The sequence below is a fragment of the Polypterus senegalus genome, chromosome 13 (genome assembly GCF_016835505.1).
Source record: "Polypterus senegalus isolate Bchr_013 chromosome 13, ASM1683550v1, whole genome shotgun sequence".
Taxonomy (NCBI): Eukaryota; Metazoa; Chordata; class Cladistia; order Polypteriformes; family Polypteridae; genus Polypterus; species Polypterus senegalus.
Genome location: NC_053166.1, coordinates 97,306,519 through 97,326,465, shown reverse-complemented (window position 1 = coordinate 97,326,465; position 19,947 = coordinate 97,306,519). Strand labels below are relative to the sequence as shown.

Sequence of the window (19,947 nt, the reverse complement as noted above, 5' to 3'; positions counted from 1 at the left end):
AGAAAAGCAAGGACTGCAGTGGCGGCTACACCAATATATATTGAATATAAAACAGAAAGAGAAAATAACAACACAGCTAAAATCGCAGCGACAAATTTCGGCAAAAGTTAAATGCTTGTGTCATGAGCAGGAGGCTGCTATGCAGTGTCTGCAACGGACGTGACCATCCACCGTGCATAAGCTACCTTCCTGACATTGGCGGGCGAAGGAACCACCGATTCTTCCTCTGCCCAGTACCACCACAAGCCTAGAGCCGCCCCTGAGTACTGCTGCAATAAATTATTTCATCGAAGGTCGCACACAATCACTGCGCTGTGAAACTCATGTTTAATAACGTGCTTTAACTCCTATCATCATAAAGATGGTATCACGTATACATCTCAGTATTTTAGTTATTCAGAGAGCTGTAATATCATGAATGTAATGGATTCTGTGTCCAGTTGGAGGAAGAGAGCCGGTTTAAGAAGCAAGTAGTGATTCACACACATAGTTCTAAAATGAGGAGGAATAGAAACCCATGTCCTTGTGTGTTCCTGAGTTGGTATATGCAAGCATGAAAGCACCTACAGTGTTTTGAAGAAGCAGCTCCAGGCCTAACAAAATGTATTCCCTTTTATAAATACAACCCAAAATCATTAAGGGCAGGATTATATTCATATGGCCAAGCAAACTATGTGAAGTGATAACTTTAAAAAAAAAAAAACAAATAATGTGAAAAATTTATAGGAAATACCTGGTTTGATTGGTTTAAACTAAAAATATCTACGATCTCTTAGGAGTAACATCTGTATATAACAGATAAGAATGTTAGGATGGACTGCTCTTATGCATAAGCAGAAGTAGTGGTGGCTTTCAGAGAAGCAAAGTTCTTTGGAGTTCAGTGTGCTTAGTATACTGTATATAGCCATTGGCTTGATATATTTTACTGTCAATATTTATTTAATTTACATTGTATGTTTAATAACATGAGTGTCTCAAACCTCAATTTTCAATGAGAAGTGGGGCAAGACCTTAATTTCCACTGGTTAGGGGTGTCTTCTAATTAATTCAAAATATTTAAAATGTGTTCAAAGTCTCTGATAAAAATCTCATTTGTTTTAACTATCATTTTAGTATCTACAGAAAATCATAACAACTCTTTTCATGCTTCTTTTTTTCATTCAAGTTACATAATAATAATTATCCTTAATCTTTTAAATGTATAAAGTATTGTAGCAACAGACGGCACTGACGTCCTTTGAGGTTCTGCAGCGCTGCACCTAAAATTAGACTGTTAATTTTAATTGATTCCATGTTGGGTTTCAAACAGTTGTGTTTAATGATGGTTTAATGCTTTTGGCAATGGCAGTGGTTTATTGAAGTTTAAAGAGGGGGTCTGAGTTTGTCAACCACCACTGAATGATGCTGCCTGGTATCGGGACTAAAGAAGTGTGTGTAATTTGAATATTGACTGTTGTAGTGCTTGTGTTGCATTACCAGTATTAAGAAATAAGTGTTTTCTTGATCATCGATTATGTCTGTTTGTCACAGTATGCAAATTTCTGGTTACAAAAATGTGTGTGCCTTATACATATATGCCCATTTATACTCCAGATGGAATATGTGGTATTCTGGTAGAGACAAGCTTAAGTCAGTGAAATCATACCTAAATAAAATAAAATCTGAAACACTTCAATGTGATGTTTCTCATACATTTGTTAAAAATATGTGATTTGATAAATACGGATGCTCAGTATAAATGTGTATTTTCCTTTGTGATATGGCTTCTGATAATATCCTAGCTCTCTGCAGCAACTTGAACTATTGGAAGTTTGAAGGTAATTTGGGGAGGTCATGGTGCTTCTCATTAGGCTTGTGGTACAAAAGCCTATTATAATGATTTATCTTTATGCATATCCAAAAAAATAAGTTGACTATACCTTCTACCATAAGTTCAGCTTTTGATTCACCGCCATTGGTGAAGACTTGGTACATTCCAATATCTTCTTTTGTAGCTTCATTAATAATGAGCCAATGCTTCTTTCCATCTTTTTTGAAACGGTATTTAAATGTTTCTTCTCTAGTCAGTTCAACTCCATTCTTCATCCTGAAAAGAAAAATGCAATACTTCAGAGATTCAGAAGACCAGAAGAAAGTTAATCTTACTATTAATAGTAACACATATTGTAATTGTGTATTATCATCAAAAGAGAATAGGTCTACATATGTTTGATCTTCGGTTTTATGCAAAATAGAACCATAGACAGGCAAAAATCGCAAAAAGAGTTGTAGAACATTATGTAACTGAAACAGCACACATATGTTAAGCCACATGGTGGCTATGCTGGAGAGAGCCTGGTGGCATTTTCTAATCTACTAGAGGATTGATGGGAAATAGAAAATGATACTTTGTATAACTTACACATGTTATTCAAGGAAACTTGAAAATTTAAAGTAACATTCGACTTTAATGAAAGAAGAAAGAAAGAAAGAAAGATGTGAGTTTAAAGTAAGTACAGTGACTTTTATAAATATGTGTCTTGTCTAGTACTGGCTTGCTATTGTAGTAGGTCCAATTCATAAAACCAGACTGTAAGAATTTTGTTAGCACTCCTTAAGTGTGTGAAATGAGTGCTGGCCCTATTACTAAAATTAGAAATACTATCAATCAAACATTGTAACATACCATTTCACATTGGCTCCTTCCTCAGAAACCTCAACTTCGAATTCCACTCGGTCTCCCACAACAACATGTTGATCATCTAGAAGCTGTGTGATAAGCACAGGTGGTTCTGTGGAAATACAGTAGAAATGCTTCACTCATTTTTCCTTAGTATTTTATGTAATTAAAAAACAATTTGGTGCATTTTTCCAACTCACATATTGTCAGTTCAGGACTGCAGGACTCTATAGCCTGTCAGACTAGGGCAGGAATTTACCATAGACAGGTATCAGTCCTTTTTAGGGCAAAGTTCAATCACACACATTAGACCAGGATAGATAGATAGATAGATAGATAGATAGATAGATAGATAGATAGATAGATAGATAGATAGATAGATAGATAGATAGATAGATACTTTATTAATCCCAAGGGGAAATTCACATAATCCAGCAGCAGTATACTGATACAAAGAAACAATATTAAATTAAATAGTAATAAAAATGAAAAGAATTAAAATAAAATTAATGTTCGCATTTACTCCCCCGGGTGGAATTGAAGAGTCGCATAGTGTGGGGGAGGAACAATCTCCTCAGTCTGTCAGTGGAACAGGACAGTGACAAAAGTCTGTCACTGAAGCTACTCCTCTGCCTGGAGATGACACTGTTAAGTGGATGCAGTGGATAAAAATGGAATCCCCTGTTCTAGTAAAAATATATTCTGAGATTATTCAGGTTAGGAGCACAGATGTTACCTGATAGCAGCTATACTCACTAATCATGGTTATCTGTGGCGTATTGATTAGAACATGCAAGTATGAATTTCTAATAATAATAATGACCCTATAAACCTATTAAGGAAACTTTAAGCAGATACTCCTACAGGTTAAAATGAACATTGGCTTTATTTTCCCATGCTCTAATGTGAAAATTAGAATTGCACAAATTCAAGGAGTTATATTTAGTCTGCAAAACATACTTCTGAGACCATGTGTATGTTGAGCAATGAAGGCAGTAGAGCTCCCTGTGTTACCAGAACGAAAGCTGTCAGACTTACTTTAGGACACCAGAGAATTAGATGCAGAGGAAGATTAAAGGTGCTGAATATTTTTAACCTCTAACCAACTTACCAGTAAGAAAAATCATTGAAATTTTCAAAATTATGCAATAAAAAGAAAATTAATTTGCTGACATTTGTTTTTATTGTAGAGACTTAACTGGAAACTAAATAAGTCTAAGTTTCATTAAAATATCAGCATTTCTTCACATTGAGAACTGTAAATATACAAAACACAAACTACTTTGGAAAATTTTGACTTGATTAAATTTTTAAATGATTGCTCTTGATGAAGATGGGTATCAAGGTTATGTAAGGACAAATGGTTTAGTCTCAACCTTATTTTTGCATGTTCTTACTAGAATATTTTTTAAAAATGTGCTGTTTAATAATATCAACCACATATTTCAACTTTACAATAGGTTTTGAGTGTAATCCTTTTTTATTACTTACCTTTAACAAATACTTCAGTGTAGCATTTGTCTTCCCCAATCACACACTCATACGCTGCATCGTCAGCCAGTGTGCACTTGTTTATGGTCAGCATTTTCTTTAAACCAACTTGCTCAAAAACATATCTGAAATGTCAAACAAAAAACATAGTTTTTTTGAAATTGGTACTGGAGACTCAAAACAAGACACTGTTATGATAGAAACATGGCATTCAAAGTGATCACAATACAGTATGATTATTAAAAATTTTAATGTCAAAGTCAATTAATACCCTTCAGAAATAACTAGTAAATCTATCAATAATAGTATTGTAATTAATTTCAATGCTAATCCTATCTGAGCTAACTTTTAACAATGATATTTTGTACTTACAGTAAGTGTTATAAGAATCCTTTTAGATAAATCTCTTGCTTGTCCATTGAGCCCAACGTTCACTTCTGTCTTAAACAGAGAGTTTTCTGACAAATTATGAATAAACGAATGCCTGTAATTATTGTATGTTTTTTATCTCAGATACCTGCTGTGTACATGTTTACCAGTTCTTCTCATTTTTACTAGTATTGTCTAAACTATCAAATTTACCTCCGTCTCTTATGTCAATCTCCCCAGTCTTTCAGTATGGAGGGACTGAAAAATGCATATGTAACAAGGCCACTGAGCAGTACCTCCACTACACATGGTGCTCTCTGTGTCTTTAATTAGCAGATCATTCACAAAGGCCATTGAGGACTGGCCAACCTGTGTTCAAGTGCTTTAAGATTTCTGTTGTTCTTTTATACTACTTTTTTTTCTTCATCTACTCTGCTTTATTATCTGAGACTTGGAAACCTGCTTAATTCAACATTTTGAAGATATTCAAAAAAGGAACAAATGAATCCAAATTATTTCTTTATATCTAGAATTCCATCCAAATTCCTATACAGTGTGCTTCATTTAGAGAGAGGAGGCTCTGTCTCTGTAAAACACTAAGTCACCAAATTAATGAAAAAATACATATTTTATTTCCCTGAATTTCTGCTTACAAGACAATGCTGTAAAATTTGCTCTAGTATGTTGTTTTATTTATTGACTGAGGGAATACACAATAACATTGATAACCTCATGCGGTGGGTTGGCGACCTGCCCGGGTTTGTTTCCTGTCTTGTGCCCTGTGTTGGCTGGGATTGGCTCAAGCAGACCCCTGTGACCCTGTAGTTAGGATATAGTGGGTTGGATAATGGATGAATGGATGGATGGATGCCCTCTCCTTTTTTATTGTACATGTATATAAGTACTGTTGAATCAGTCAAACAATTAATCAGTAGGTACTTTAAACTATTTAATAGTATGTATTATACCAAAGAGATGTCAAAAGCAACCAATGGTATGACAAATGCTTTGAATGTTATAAACTGCTCAAAAAAATTAAAGGAACACTTTGAAAACACATCAAATCTCAATGGGAAAAAGAAATCCTCCTGGATATCTATACTGATATAGACTGGGTAATGTGTTAGGAACGAAAGGATGCCACATCGTTTGATGGAAATGAAAATGATCAACCTACAGAGCCCTGAATTCAAAGACGCCCCAAAAATCAGAGTGAAAAAATTATGTGGCAGGCTAGTCCATTTTGCCAAAATTTAATTGCAGCAACTCAAAATTGTACGCAGCACTTTGTATGGCCCCTGTGTTCTTGTATACATGCCTGACAACATCGGTGCATGCTTCTAATGAGATGACAGATGGTGTTGTGGGGGATCTCCTCCCAGATCTGGACCAGGGCATCACTGAGCTCCTGGACAGTCTGAGGTGCAACCTGGTGGCATTGGATGGACCAAAACATAATGTCCCAGAGGTGTTCTATTGGATTTAGGTCAGGAAAGTGTGGTGGCCAGTCAATGGTATCAATTCCTTCATCCTCCAGGAACTGCCTGCATACTCTCACCACATGAGGCCAGGAATTGTCGTGCACCAGGAGCCACTGTACCAGCATAGGGTCTGACAATGGGTCCAAGGATTTCATCCTGATACCTAATGGCAGCCAAGGTGCCTTTGTCAAGCCTGTAGCGGTCTGTGTGACCCTCCATGGATATGTCTCCCCAGACAATCATTAACCCACCACCAAACTGCTCATGCTGAATGATGTTACAGGCAGCATAATGTTCTCCATGGCTTCTCCAGACCCTTTCACTTCTGTCACGTGCTCAGGGTGAACCTGCTCTCATCTGTAAAAAGCACAGGGCACCAGTGGTGCATCTGCCAATTCTGGTATTCTATGGCGAATGCCAATCGAGCTGCATGCTGCTGGGCAGTGAGCTCTGGGCTCATTAGAGGACATGGGGCCCTTGGGTCACCCTCATGAAGTCTTTCTGGTTGTTTGGTCAGAGACATTCACACCAGTGGCCTGCTGGAGGTCATTTTGTAGGGCTCTGGCAGTGCTCATCCTGTTCCTCCTTGCCCAAAGGAGCAGATACTGGTCCTGCTGAAGGGTTATGGACCTTCTATGGCCCTCTCCAGCTCTCCTAGAGTAACTGCTTGTCTCCTAGAATCTCCTCCATGACCTTGAGACTGTGCAGGGAGACACAGCAAACCTTCTGGCAATGACACGTATTGATGTGCCATCCTGGAGAAGTTGGACTACCTGTGCAACCACTGTAGGGTCCAGGTATCGTCTCATGATACCAGTAGTGACACTGACTGTAGCCAAATGCAAAACTAGTGAAGAAACAGTCAGAAAAGATGAGGAGGGAAAAATGTTAGTGGCCTCCACCTGTTAAACCATTCTTGTTTTGGGGGTCATCTCATTGTTGCCCCTCTAGTGCATCTGTTGTTAATTTCATTAACACCACAGCAGCTGAAACAACCCCCTCTGCTACTTAACTGACCAGATTAATATCCCATAAGTTTCATTGACTTTATGCTATACTCTGATTAAAAAGTGTTCCTTTAATTCCGTTGATCAGTATATATATATATACATATTTATCTATATATAGTCACATGTGCATCAGAGGATCTCTTCATGGACTCAATCAAGGTATGTAATAACCTGCTATGGAGAGAGGGGACCCTGTTGCTAACATTCTCTTCTGCTTCTTCCCCTGCAGATCTCAGAAACTGCCCAGGGAGGGCACTTAGATCTGCCCCTTCTTTTATTTGCTATAAGAGACCCAGCTAGCCGGAAGGAGGCTTCTTTAATAGCCAGAACAACCCACCAGACAGAGCTCCCGTGAATGACCCTTATTTCTGTAGCTGAGAGCCGAATCTATTTGTATATTTGCCCTAAGGGCTGGCAATATAATGCCAAGAGGCGTTTGTTTTTGGTTGATTAACGGATTGACCCGGTTGGTGTCCCAACTTTTATCCTTCCGCGACCTATCATTCCTGGAAAGGATGGATGTGCATAAATGAGACTGATGAACAAATGATGTGAAGACAGGGATCAGAGATGCAGACCAATGATGCGATGAAAAAGTCAGATGCTCAACGATGCTCAAAAAAAAAGAGCCCACTTCTAATAGAAAGGGGAGCCAATAAGACTGACAGTGACTACTACGGTATAATGCAGGAGGAAACGCCAGAGATAAATTCAATTTGAAAAGTGTGGTTAAGGATACAGAGTTATGGTATGTTCAAAGGCCAGCATGATGTGGACAAGTAAGACTCATCTAATGAAGCTGATTTATTTGAAGCCTAATGTTTAGTTATTTTTTTTAAAACACTAGAGGACTCCGCCTCTTGCTCACCCGTGGGTGGGCGCTGGGTGCCTGCTGAGCTGCTTGAGGGGTGCCGGGGTGCTCTTCCATTAGAGAAAGCGATTACATTTAAAGAGATGGTACATAAAAGAGTATGCAGGGCGCAGGAGGAAGACAGTTTGGTCCTTAGTTATTATAGATAAAAAATCAGTTGCTTGAGTATTTAACTACAACTGTCTATTTTAAACATTAATGAATAATAAAATGTAGAAAAAAGTAAAATGTAATTAAACTTAATAAAAAGTAAATAAAAATGAAATTACAATAACACCTCTTCAAAAACATTATGAATTACTTTATCCTCTAACTTACATCCTATAAACGTTGCTCGCTGCATTTCTGCTCACATATTATTCAGGATATTTTTCTCTTTTTATTTTATTAGATTCTCTTTGTCTTGATACTTATTATATGTAGCTCTTTTTGTTAATTTTTTTTTTTGACATTCATTATCAGGTCTTGCCATTCTTTTTCTATCACGATTTAAAATTTGATGTTCTTGAATAGATAACTTGCTTTCTGCATTGCCATTTTTAACCGACTACTTTGAAGGGTGGGTTAGCATTGAGAGTGTCACGGGGTGGTACAGAGAGTGGATCTGTGCAGCACAGTAGGAGTGATGATTGGGCAAGTGGTGCGGAGGGGATTGGTCAAGGCTGAATAACACGGACATGACAGAAAACATTTTTAATATAATAGAGAGACTTATTCTCAAGGCTACTTCAGTTATACTGATGTATCTAGATTTGCTGAGGGATTACACATTCCTTTAACAAATATGAAGTAATATGTTTGGGCTCCATGCAAAGGGGGTTTTGTACGTGACAACCAACAGCAGGTTCCCTTGCATTTAATTCTAAATGCACGTAGGATGGGGCTGAGTTCCTCTAGTTATTATGTGTTTTTTGTGAATTACTGGATTTTTTGAACCTATGCTCTGTGCTTGATTTTGCCTCTTAGATTTCAAATTGGGACTTTTTTTTGCTTTTGGAATTGCCTTTTGAATTCATTGTCTTCTATGCCTTTTGGGCTTTTTAGTTGAATTTTACTACAGATTCTGAAAATAATTCTTTTTGTTTATAAAAATTCGACATGGTCTTTTTTATTAATAGATGGGGTTTAAAGGTTATATTGGGCATATTGAACATCTTCAGGACTTTGTGTTCTTGGGAAATCTCAAGCTCATAACAGATATTAGGTTTGAAAGAGCAGTTTATGTGTGCTTACTTTTGAAATACTTTTTCACACTACACCAAATCTAATTTAATGAAGCGTGGCAATGGTGAGCCAGTGGTTAATGCTGTTGTTTCACAGTTTCTATGTTCAAATATCAGAACTGGAAATGTCTATCTGGACTATATACCAAGAAGATTCAAATTAGGTTGACTGATGACTCTAAATTAGCCTGGTTCTCCATATACTCTGGTATGAACTAGAGGGTTGTTCAGAGTTGGTCCTGCCTTGCAACTGATGCTACCAAGACAGATTCTTGATCTTTCTAAATTGTATTGGAATAAGTAGGTTTGCAAATTTTTGAGCTTATAATATAATATAATATAATATAATATAATATAATATAATATAATATAATATAATATAATATAATATAATATAATATAATATAAACAAAGATAAAAAGACCCTCACTTGGCAGATGGTTTAATCTCCTGCCCATTCTTGAGCCACTTTATCACTGCATCTGGATTTGAAACCTCTACACAGAGCTTGATTTTGTGACCCTTGTCAACTGTGTAGGCGCTATCCAGTTTCTTTGTGAAGGCTGTTCAAAAGAGAAAGAAATCAATTACAGCTTGCTGCTATCTTATCTTATCTTTAAAGGGTTTTCCATAAGGTCATGTGCTGGAACCATTTTTATCATACAATATAGAAAAGTCCACCTTTCTGACCGGAGTAATCACTTTGTCTTTATAGAAAATCTATGCCTAAAATGTTTAACTAAAGCTCATTGTCATTATTTTTTCCCCTTTCTATTATAGTATTTCCACAGAAATGTATTACCTGTAAAACCCATCCTGTTAAAACAGAAAGTTTTGCTTGCATAAATGTCTCTTTCCAATTTAGCAAATATTTTTCAAGAAATGTGTGGTGATTATTAGCACAATCAGACACATAATTCATTTGGTTAATTTTCAGTGTATGAAATCCATTAGAAAACCAAACATATTGAACAAGTGCAAGAACAAAAGGACAGGGTACAGATTTTGTGTACAGATCATACATTCAATGTCTTGAAGTAAAATGGAAGACAGCCAAACAATATGCAATTCAAATTTATAAAATTCTCCATTTCTATTGACTTTTTAGGCTGTATGATAAAAAAAAAGAAAAACTTATAGTCTAATACTTGAGTAAATAATAAAAGACAAAAAAATAAGAACAATCTGTATAATATTGTAAATGCGTTACATCAGCTGAAGATAGCTTTAAATACAATACTGTCTAATAACAGAAAATTATTATAAATTTGTAAAGAATATTGTATTATTATTAATTGTATAGTGCAAACAATTAAATCTACGCCAAGTGAAAAGTATTTAAATCATGATATTAAACCTAATTTTCCTTATTGTAAGAATAATTGACTTATCTAAAAAATTGTTTTTACATTTATTTAGCTTACTTGAAGAAATCTTTTCAAGTAAATTTTGCTCATTACTTTGGCAGATTGTTTTACTAAATACAAGCAAAACAACTCCCATTTAAAGTTTTATTGTCTAGTTTTTTGCATATGCTTTTTTGCAGTTTATATGTGATATAAATACAATATATTAATGTAAGATACTTCAAACTATTTTCAAGAAATTCTGATTAAGATATCTGAAGTACCTGATTTTGAAAAAATAAAATGAAATGAAACATTCAAATGATGCTTACTTTTCAGGAATGATTAAGTTGAATTCCTGCATGAAGAAAGCCTGAAGTAGTATCAGTGCAGTTTACCTTGTTGCTGAGTGATGCTATAGACATAAAACCTCCACCAGCTAGGCAGAGTTAACTGTGCCTTGGGAAGAAGGCCTTCAGATCTCTTTCAGAAACTAGAGGAAAGTTGATTAAAAGAGCCATGCAACAATAGTATCTTCCTGAAAAAGAAGGGTAATAACCCCATTTGGTCATGCCCCAAATGTCTGACATTTTGTTAGATCTACTGTATATCCACACAAAACAATGCACCTTTAGACATTAATTGACATAATGGAGAAGACAAACTTATGGTTGTAGATTTAGATAATGAATTGAATTCAGTTTTACAAAAAATACATAATTTCTCAGCATGTACAAAATGTCACCTTAAGATTGTGTACATCAGATGTACAGTGTATCAAACTGTTATCCCTCATGAATCGGTGGTGGGGTCTCTTCACTTTCTAATTTATATAAAATATTCCTTGGGGCTTACAGTTTTAAATATCCATAATAGATGAAAAGTAAACATTTATCTGAAGCAACAAAAATATCTAATGATGTTTCCCAAATCTCAATGATCACAAGAGTCCATGCAACTATCTTGTAACCAAAGTTCAGCAGTAGAGTTTGGTTTCCAAAATACAAAGTGCTGTGGTTGCCAAATAAATACACATGCCAGTAAAAGTGATTGTTGGTATTTATGCAATATAATCAACTCAAATGACTCAAACCAAAATATAAAGTATTATGAACTTTTACTAATAAAAATAACAAGATAAGGTTTGTAGCACAAAATAAGAAATAGCTGTCTGTCACCTGCAGACCTTCTGAAATAGATGCCAGAATATCTCTATCTACTGGATAGTTTTTACACTTCCTCACTTCCAAATTGTTTCCCAACTGACCTATGGCTTTAATGAAGCTATAGTTAATTTCCACAGTAGACAGCAGAGAAATGTTGGAAAGATTATCCAGATTTCAGTTTATGAAAACCCTAAAGTACATTTAGTAGAAAAAATGCTTGTTTCATATCTGATAGAAAGTTGTTTGAAAGATGAAATTTTTCCTGTCTACAACTATGTTACTATTTAAGAGAATCAATTCAAAAATATTTGATGTTTACCCTTCATGTACCTTCAGCATTCTTCCTATGCCTTTTCTCTGTATTCTAGAGTGTCTCAACATATTTTGACTGGTGCTCCATCTCTAGATTGTATTCCAATAAAGCCTACATGTGCATTTGTTTGTATTTAATGCCCCAACATCACTTAATATGTTATTTGTTTTGTTGAAATTGTTGACATTCAGCATTTAACTCATTTTTTTTAAACAAAAATGGCCATAATCAAGAATTGGACTCCACACCCCTAATGTATTGTTACATTGTCTCTACCACTGAGTCACAAAAGTCCAACTGACTAATCAGATTGCTCTTAGGGACCAGACACACAAACATAGACAGAAGCTTGTTAAAATATTGTAGATATAGTTTTGATTAATTCTAACTGCATTTGAAATAAAAAAAAATGTTTCTTTCTAAGAAAGGTCACCTTCGCTTTTTTTAGGTTCCACCTTCATCTTCTTCAGTCGCTTCAGCATACCACGAAGGTCAGTGATTCCATACTGGAATGCAATTTTTTCATATTCACTTGGCTTGGCACTCTTCAGAATCTCCCAGACATCCACATCCTCTTTCACAGATTCCTCATGCTTAACCTCTCTGAAGAAAGAAAGTAAAAAAAAAAAAAACAGAAAATAACATAAAGACATACATAAAGAAACTGAATGGAAATAAAATTAAGATAATCTAAATGTGTCAGCAGATGGCTGAAGGACATTTATTTCTACTGCACATTTTTATATAGATGATGTAGCCCAAAGTGCTTGGTAAGATGTCAAAGAAGTAATTATATGCAAAGAGTGCAGAGAAGTTTAAGAAAACATATCAGATAAAGGTATAGCCATAATCTGCAGGTTAGCCTGAGAGAAAATGCATACATAGTACAGCATATTGTCTTTGGGTAAGCAGTTTTTATTATTATGTCTTCCATGAAAACTAAATGTAAACGGAGATAACTATATATAAACCACATAACTATCTAAATATAATTACACTATGCAAATACTATTGAACAAAATTTACTTAAAAATTTTTTTTTACTTATATATCAGCTGAAATAGGTGCATAGAGTATAAAACAAGATAGAACAAGTTCATCAGCACAATCTTAATTAAAAAGAGGAAAATCAATTCAACATCATACCAACACATTAATTTTGAATGATTATAAACTCAACTCATTACATTTATAAAAACAATGTACAGAATAGTTTAAAAACACGTTTTCCATTTTTTACATAGTATTAGCACTGATGTATCACAATAAATTTCATCAGAACTAATATCATGGCCCTATATCTGCATGATATGCAGAGTTTTTTCATATTGTCCCATAGGTTACCTTCAAGATGTCCAATATTGTCCTACATTCTAAATGCATGTATGTTAGGTTGGACTAAACAAAATCAAAAATGATAGATGGATTATACTTTACGCACAACTTTAACTTCACCCAAACATTGTCTTTGTTTGTAACAGTTTCACATTTTCTAAAACTGTAGCCACTGCTTGACCTCTATTTTAGTTCTATTTTCAGAAACTTTAAGACATTCATTCAATTAGAATCTCTTTTTGTGACCTTTTGTAACAAACCTAGAACTTATTTTTCATTTAAGAAAAACATACATTTTTATTTCTAAATAATTTACTTGTTAAACTTTATACCCTCTAGACACTACATTTATTTGTGGCATATCTTGTACTACTGTGAATTAAAAATATGAATTGGGGGTACAGCAGCTCTCACAAAACACAGGCTGCCATGACAGTTGCTCATTTCTCATTGAACCACAAACACTAAGTTTTTCTGTGCAGCCAATGATAATGGCCAGAAAAGACATTACAGAGAAAGTTAATTCTTATCCATCCTTTCTACCCCAACAATTGTAACTGCCAACATAATAATAAGCTTCTTAGCTGTAATACCTAGCAAAATATGAAATCAAGGTTACAGTTAATTTATTAAACAATATGCTACTTTTACTTATGATTACAAAATGTCCTCAAACATTTAGAAGCAGTGTCTCTCTGATCAAACAATGAACTTTGTAAGCTGGAATGTCAAAGGTGTCAATCGCGATCTAGCAAGAAAAAAGTATTCTCCCACCTAACAGACCTAAATGCTAAGATAGTATTTGTACAGGAGACTCGTTTAACAAGTAAGGAAGGACCAGTTTTGATTCCAGACTTTCCACTCCAGCTCTAAAAAGAAAACCAGAGGTGTGGGAATCTTAATACATTAAAACAATCTCATTTGAAGTATGAGATGAAATATCTGATTCTGAAGGGTGTTATTTCATGGTAGTGATGGGTAATATATTCAAATCTAAAGTTATTTTAGTACATATTTAGGCACCTAATGTGGATGATAGAGATTTTACCCAAAACATATTTGCATCTATTCCCAGTATGAGCATTCATAAAATTATAATGGCTTGAAACTTTAATTGTGTTTGAAATTCAGCCCTGGATTGATCATCAAACACCGTGAGAATAACATCTAATACCACAAAGACAATCACACAATTTGTAATGGATCACAACATATCAGACCAATGGAAATTCTTAAATCCAGATTTAACAGAATATTCCTTCTTCTCAATAGTACATCATAGTTACTCAAGAACAGATTATTTCTTTATCAATAATAATTTATTGCCCACTATCAAATCTTAAGCACCCCACTATTGTTATCTCTCGTTATGCACCTCTGATCTTGGAGTTTGAATTACTATGTTTTACACACTCATTTCTTAACCCCCAGTCATTAGCAGATGTGAACTTTACAGAGTTCACCTTCAAACAAATTAATTAATTTTTAGAGACCAATGCATCCTCAGAGGTTTCTGCAGGAGCTTTATGGGAAATTCTGAATATCTTCTTAAGGAGGACATATTATGTCATATTTTTCCCATAAAAATAAACTGGAGTCTAAGAAGGCATCAGAATTAATCAGTGAGATCTCTGGAATAGATTAAGAATATGCCAGGTCTCCAAATGAGACAGGCTGTACAATCAGAATTTAACTTCTTGACAATAAAAGAAACTGAACAACTCATCTTTAAATCACGACATTATTATTATGAACATGGACAGAAGGCTAATAATATCTTAGCTCAACAAATCTACAAGAATTCCAAACTGTGAATGTTGCGATCTAGCTGCAGCCTCACTGTGCCACATATTTTGAGAGTGTACCAAATTAAAATAATTATGGACAAAAATCTTTGAATACTAATCGACAGCCTTAGTTTCACAATTACTTGTAGTCCATGAACAACTGTGTTTGATGTACTCCAAGATGGGCTTAAAGTAGAAAAGAAAAAAATTGATTGTAATTGCCTATAACACACTACTAGCATGTAGACCTACCTTGTTTAACGGGAAGGATCTCCACCCACCTTTTATAAGATAGTGGGTAACTGATAGTCTATACTATTTGAAACTGGAAAAATTCTTGCTTAGAGGATTGGTTCAAAAGGTTTTTTAAAATATGGCAAGATTTAATGAATAAAATTTAATTTAATTAATCTCTCACTTGAGTGTGATTTGAATTCTGTTTTGTTAAATTTTGTCTCTTTTGGTTTCTGCTTTTTTTTTTTTTTTTAACTTTCTAATGTTTTTTCTTTTCTTTTTTTCTAGTTTGTCTATGAAGTCACTTGTTGTACAAGCTTGACTTGATTGTATGAAATGTTATTTTCTTCAAATAAAATAAATAAAAAGAAAAAAAGAAAAAAACTGTTAAAGTACTTGAATCAAATTTTAGCTATCCCAAAATATCATTTTCAAAACAAAAAACTGCAATGAAAACTTTGAAGAGACACACATTTCTAAGCAGAAACAGAAACATCATTACACAACTTATTGTAAGTTCTGTATTTTGTCACACCAGACACTACAACTATTTAATTTGTATTCTTATTTTGTGTTGGTCATTTATCAGATAGGTATGATGCAATTATTTTTAGTTTCTGTCAAAATATTTCTTTTAAACTAAAGGTTAATTATTAGAAAACACTCACCGCTTCTTTAACAGGGCACTAAAATCCAGATCACCAGCATCTTCTCCAGCTTCACCCCTAAACCATTCAGAAAGAAGGAGAATAACAGTAAGGAAACCAAGTAAAAAGCATAATGGGAACATGTTATTGTAGGGCCCATGTCCTACGGAATGTGTAGTAGGCTGAAGTGTAGATTCATTAACTAATATCAGGTATTGGATTTTTTTTAAATATCAGAACAAATGTTAGACATTCTTAAAATGGCAAAAAGATAAGTTAGCTTTTTATAAAATTATAGTATACTAAAGATTATCTAAATGTACCTCAAGGCTCAGGGGGGTTGTTTCTTTAGATGCCATCAGATGCCATTGGTTGACAGGTGACACTGGAGTTACACACAGCACCCCTGAATCCTCAAATCAATCAATCAATCAATCAATTAATCAATCAATCAATCAATCATTGGTCCTCTTAGCATTGTTTAATGTTTGAAAAGATTACTGAATGTGCTCTTTTGTTAGAATGCATTTTTCTTTCGGTCTTGTAGTTCTGTTGATGGAACTATGTAAAATAAAAAAAAAGAGTTATACTTTAAATATGGTTTGTTAGGCTAAAATAAAGTTGTTTTCATGTTAACAGTGACCACACTGTAGAACATGGGTGTTGTATGGTGGGGGTTTGTGCTGTTTACTGATGTCATCCTTGTATAGTGGATTTTACTGAGAACTGAGCGCTTCTCTGAAAAAGTTGATTAATATATACGTTTACTCCTAAGAACTTGTATTTTAATTGCCACTAAAGGGCTGGACAGTACTTGCTAGAACTTAATTTTTCCTTTAGAAGGTTTTTTTGTTGTTTTTTTCAGCTGCTCAGCAGCAAGGCATACTTTGAGTAAAGAATGTATGTGTTCAGCTCTGCAGCACACATATGGATGAAGTGGAGGTGACAGCAGCAGAAGCAAGAATCTTGCCACACAACTGAAGCAGACAGACAATATGCTAACAATTAATTGTCTTTGAATCCACTAATTGTAAGAATCAATCTTAGAAAGTTAAAGCTTTGAGTTAAACTCATATTAGTGTTTGCTTAATTTGAATAGGATGTACATTTCTTTAATAGTCATAGACAATGGTATAGTTTTTTTCCCCTATAAGTTAGTAAGAGATAGAACTTTCTTGCTATAATTAAGATACAGTGTGATAATTGAGTCAGTTGATGTTTAGAATAGGCCCGAATACACAGGGACTTAAAAGACCCATTTTCAGCTTAGAAGTGGGATAAGCGTACAGTTTTCTGACCATTTTGAAATGGTTCAGAAACACTTGGAAATGATTTAACTGAATATGCAAACTTAAAGAAATGAAATAAGATTTAAGCTTTGAATTGAACTTTTCTTAACAAGAACTTTCTTTTTTTGCTATTTCAATTTTCCCTTTTGTGTGAACTGTTTTACTTTGAATTTTAACTAAAAACTTTAAAAATAAAGATATTTTGTCCGCGGAATCATTTCAGTGCTTCAGGCTTTTGTTTTTGTTATAGTTGCTGAACTTTGGTAATTTTGGGAAAACACAGCTACACTAACAGTAAATGTGTTTCTAGCAAGAAAGGAAGCAAAGGATTAAGAAACAGTACTAGTTAGGTTTAGTACATCATATGCAAAGAAACCAGAATCTGTGCTAGGAAGGAGGAAAGAATAATAAGAACTTTTAAAGAGGGGGCATTTAAACAGGCATTGTACTGATAGATTATGTGAATTTCCCCTTGGGATTAATAAAGTATCTATCTATCTATCTATCTATCTATCTATCTATCTATCTATCTATCTATCTATCTATCTATCTATCTATCTATCTATCTATCTATCTATCTATCTATCAATCTATCTAAGAAAGAACAATGTGTACCCCCAAAGTGGCACATGAGGACACTCCTGACCAGAGAAGTAGATGCAGGTGCCTCAATGTCAGATATAAGGTAATAGTATGCACATTGTCTAAGGGCATGAGATATAGAGCTGGAGTTATGCACCAATTTTTAGGACTTTGCAGAGGTGGACAATGATTATGATAACTCTGGCAGGGCTGGCGGGAATTAGTAGCCCCAGGGAGACAACTCAAAAATAAATGCCCAAAAACAGAGACGTAATGATAATTGGAGACTCAGTCAATAGGGAGACTGAAACTCAGGTTTGCTTCATATACCCCCCTGGAAGAAAAGATTGGTGCATGGTTAGAGCAGGGAAGGATCTAGTTGTTATTATTCACTTTGGAACAAATGACTTACATAAGTAAAAACAGCCAGCTTTGTTAACAAAAATAAAGTAAGTTACTTTACATGGCAAGCTAAGGAATATAACTTATGAGATGGTCATCTCAGTTTAGTGTAGGATAGAAGGGAATAGGTTTATGGGCCACTGGAGTTTCTTCTGGAACAATTAGGAACTGTTCCACCATGACAGGTTACATTAGAGCCAGAGGAGCACCAATGTATTATAGAGAAATATGAGTAAGTTGGTTGAGTATTGTTTAAACTACAATCTCAAATCAGGAAAGGTTGGGATGATATGAAAAATGCAAATAAAAAAAGAAAAGAAAACACAATTATTCATAAATTTACTTCAATTTCTTTTGATAAAAGATAAAATGTGTTTGCAGGAAGTATGGGACAAAATAACACCTGAAATGCTTCATCACTTGGTATCTGCAGTTCCAAAATGTCTTAAGTGGTGTGAGAAGGAATTGCGAAATTACAAAGTGTTGAATGCAAATTACAAAGTGTTGAAATCGATGTATATTGACAAATAAAAACAAGTTGACCGAACAAAACATGAAATATCTTGGGTTCATACTGTCTGCAATGAAATAAAAGTCAAAGTAAATTTAAGCATCACTGCAATTTTTTTTATATATTTTCCGTACCATCACAACATTTTCTGATTTGGGGTTGTATGTAGAGGAGAGATTTTAGGAAGTACCAGGTTTATAACTGCATATTGTCACACACGTGCGCATGGGAAGCAGCTAAAGGGCTCAAAAGAATTCCTGATCAGACCAGGGGGTGGCACAGTACATTAATCCTTTCTCTTGTCTCACCGCAGACCAAATGCGGGAAATTCTGCCTGTCTCCCATGAAGACTTCACTTCTGGTTCTGGCCCAGGTAATGGCACTTCCAGTTCTGCCCTAGAAGATGGCACTTCCGGCTCCATCTCCCAAGAAGTCGAAGCCCAATGACCTCATTTCCGGTTGAGGTCCCAAGATCCCTCCTTTTCCTGCCGTCCAATAATATATCTGCCATGTTTACTGACTTGTGTAGTTCTGTTTTGGACTCTTGTCTGTAAAGATCTTTTTTTGCATTTTGCCGCCAATTCTCAAATATACAGGAGGCTGCCCCAAACCTCTTTGTGTGTCAAGGCTTGATTATTTACCACAATATAAATTAATGTACAGAAGTAAAATATTAATATAAATGCACAAGGTCATTGTGAAATTACTAGTCTACAGTTAATAAGCTGAAAAGGAGTAATAAATTAATAATTGCTTCCCTTAATGCTACAAATGTGCTGCACGTAATTGCAATATCATAGAAATAGAAACCTGGCTAAACTGGAGTGATGGGGGCAGTACAACATAGATGGTTACGTGTTTTTTTACAAAAGATAAACAAAACTGAAAAGGTGAGGAAAGGCCCATTCATGTAAAATTGTATTTGAAAGCAAATCTGGCTCTGTGGCTAAGGATCTGAATGGTTGTTGGTTCAAAATCACATTACTGCCAGAAGGGATCCTACTCTGTTGGACCCTTGAGCCAAGGACCTTAACCTGAAAATTGCTCCAGGAGTGCTATATATTAGCTATCCCTGCACTCTGACCACCAAAGGTCACGCAGAAAGACAATTTCCTCTCAGGGATTAACAAAGTATATCAGGATGAGTGTGCCTGTTCCGGGCAACCTAGGTATCATAGTGGCACATCACATTAGCGGAAAATCAGCTTTCTTTTGATAGCATGGTTAAAAA

The 19,947-nt window shown here is 34.9% G+C and overlaps 1 protein-coding gene across 1 annotated transcript in view; it reads right to left on the bottom strand.

Annotated features, from left to right (window-relative positions):
• mybpc2a (myosin binding protein Ca) overlaps positions 1 to 19,947 on the bottom strand; it is a 131,219-nt gene that overhangs the window by 64,199 nt on the left and 47,073 nt on the right. Inside the window, exons 8-13 of the mRNA XM_039773892.1 lie at positions 15,954 to 16,010; positions 12,363 to 12,532; positions 9,535 to 9,667; positions 4,151 to 4,275; positions 2,666 to 2,771; positions 1,920 to 2,086 (exon numbers count right to left, since the gene is read on the bottom strand). Coding sequence (XP_039629826.1) covers positions 1,920 to 2,086; positions 2,666 to 2,771; positions 4,151 to 4,275; positions 9,535 to 9,667; positions 12,363 to 12,532; positions 15,954 to 16,010 — 758 coding nt within the window. The remainder of the gene's footprint in view (positions 1 to 1,919; positions 2,087 to 2,665; positions 2,772 to 4,150; positions 4,276 to 9,534; positions 9,668 to 12,362; positions 12,533 to 15,953; positions 16,011 to 19,947) is intronic.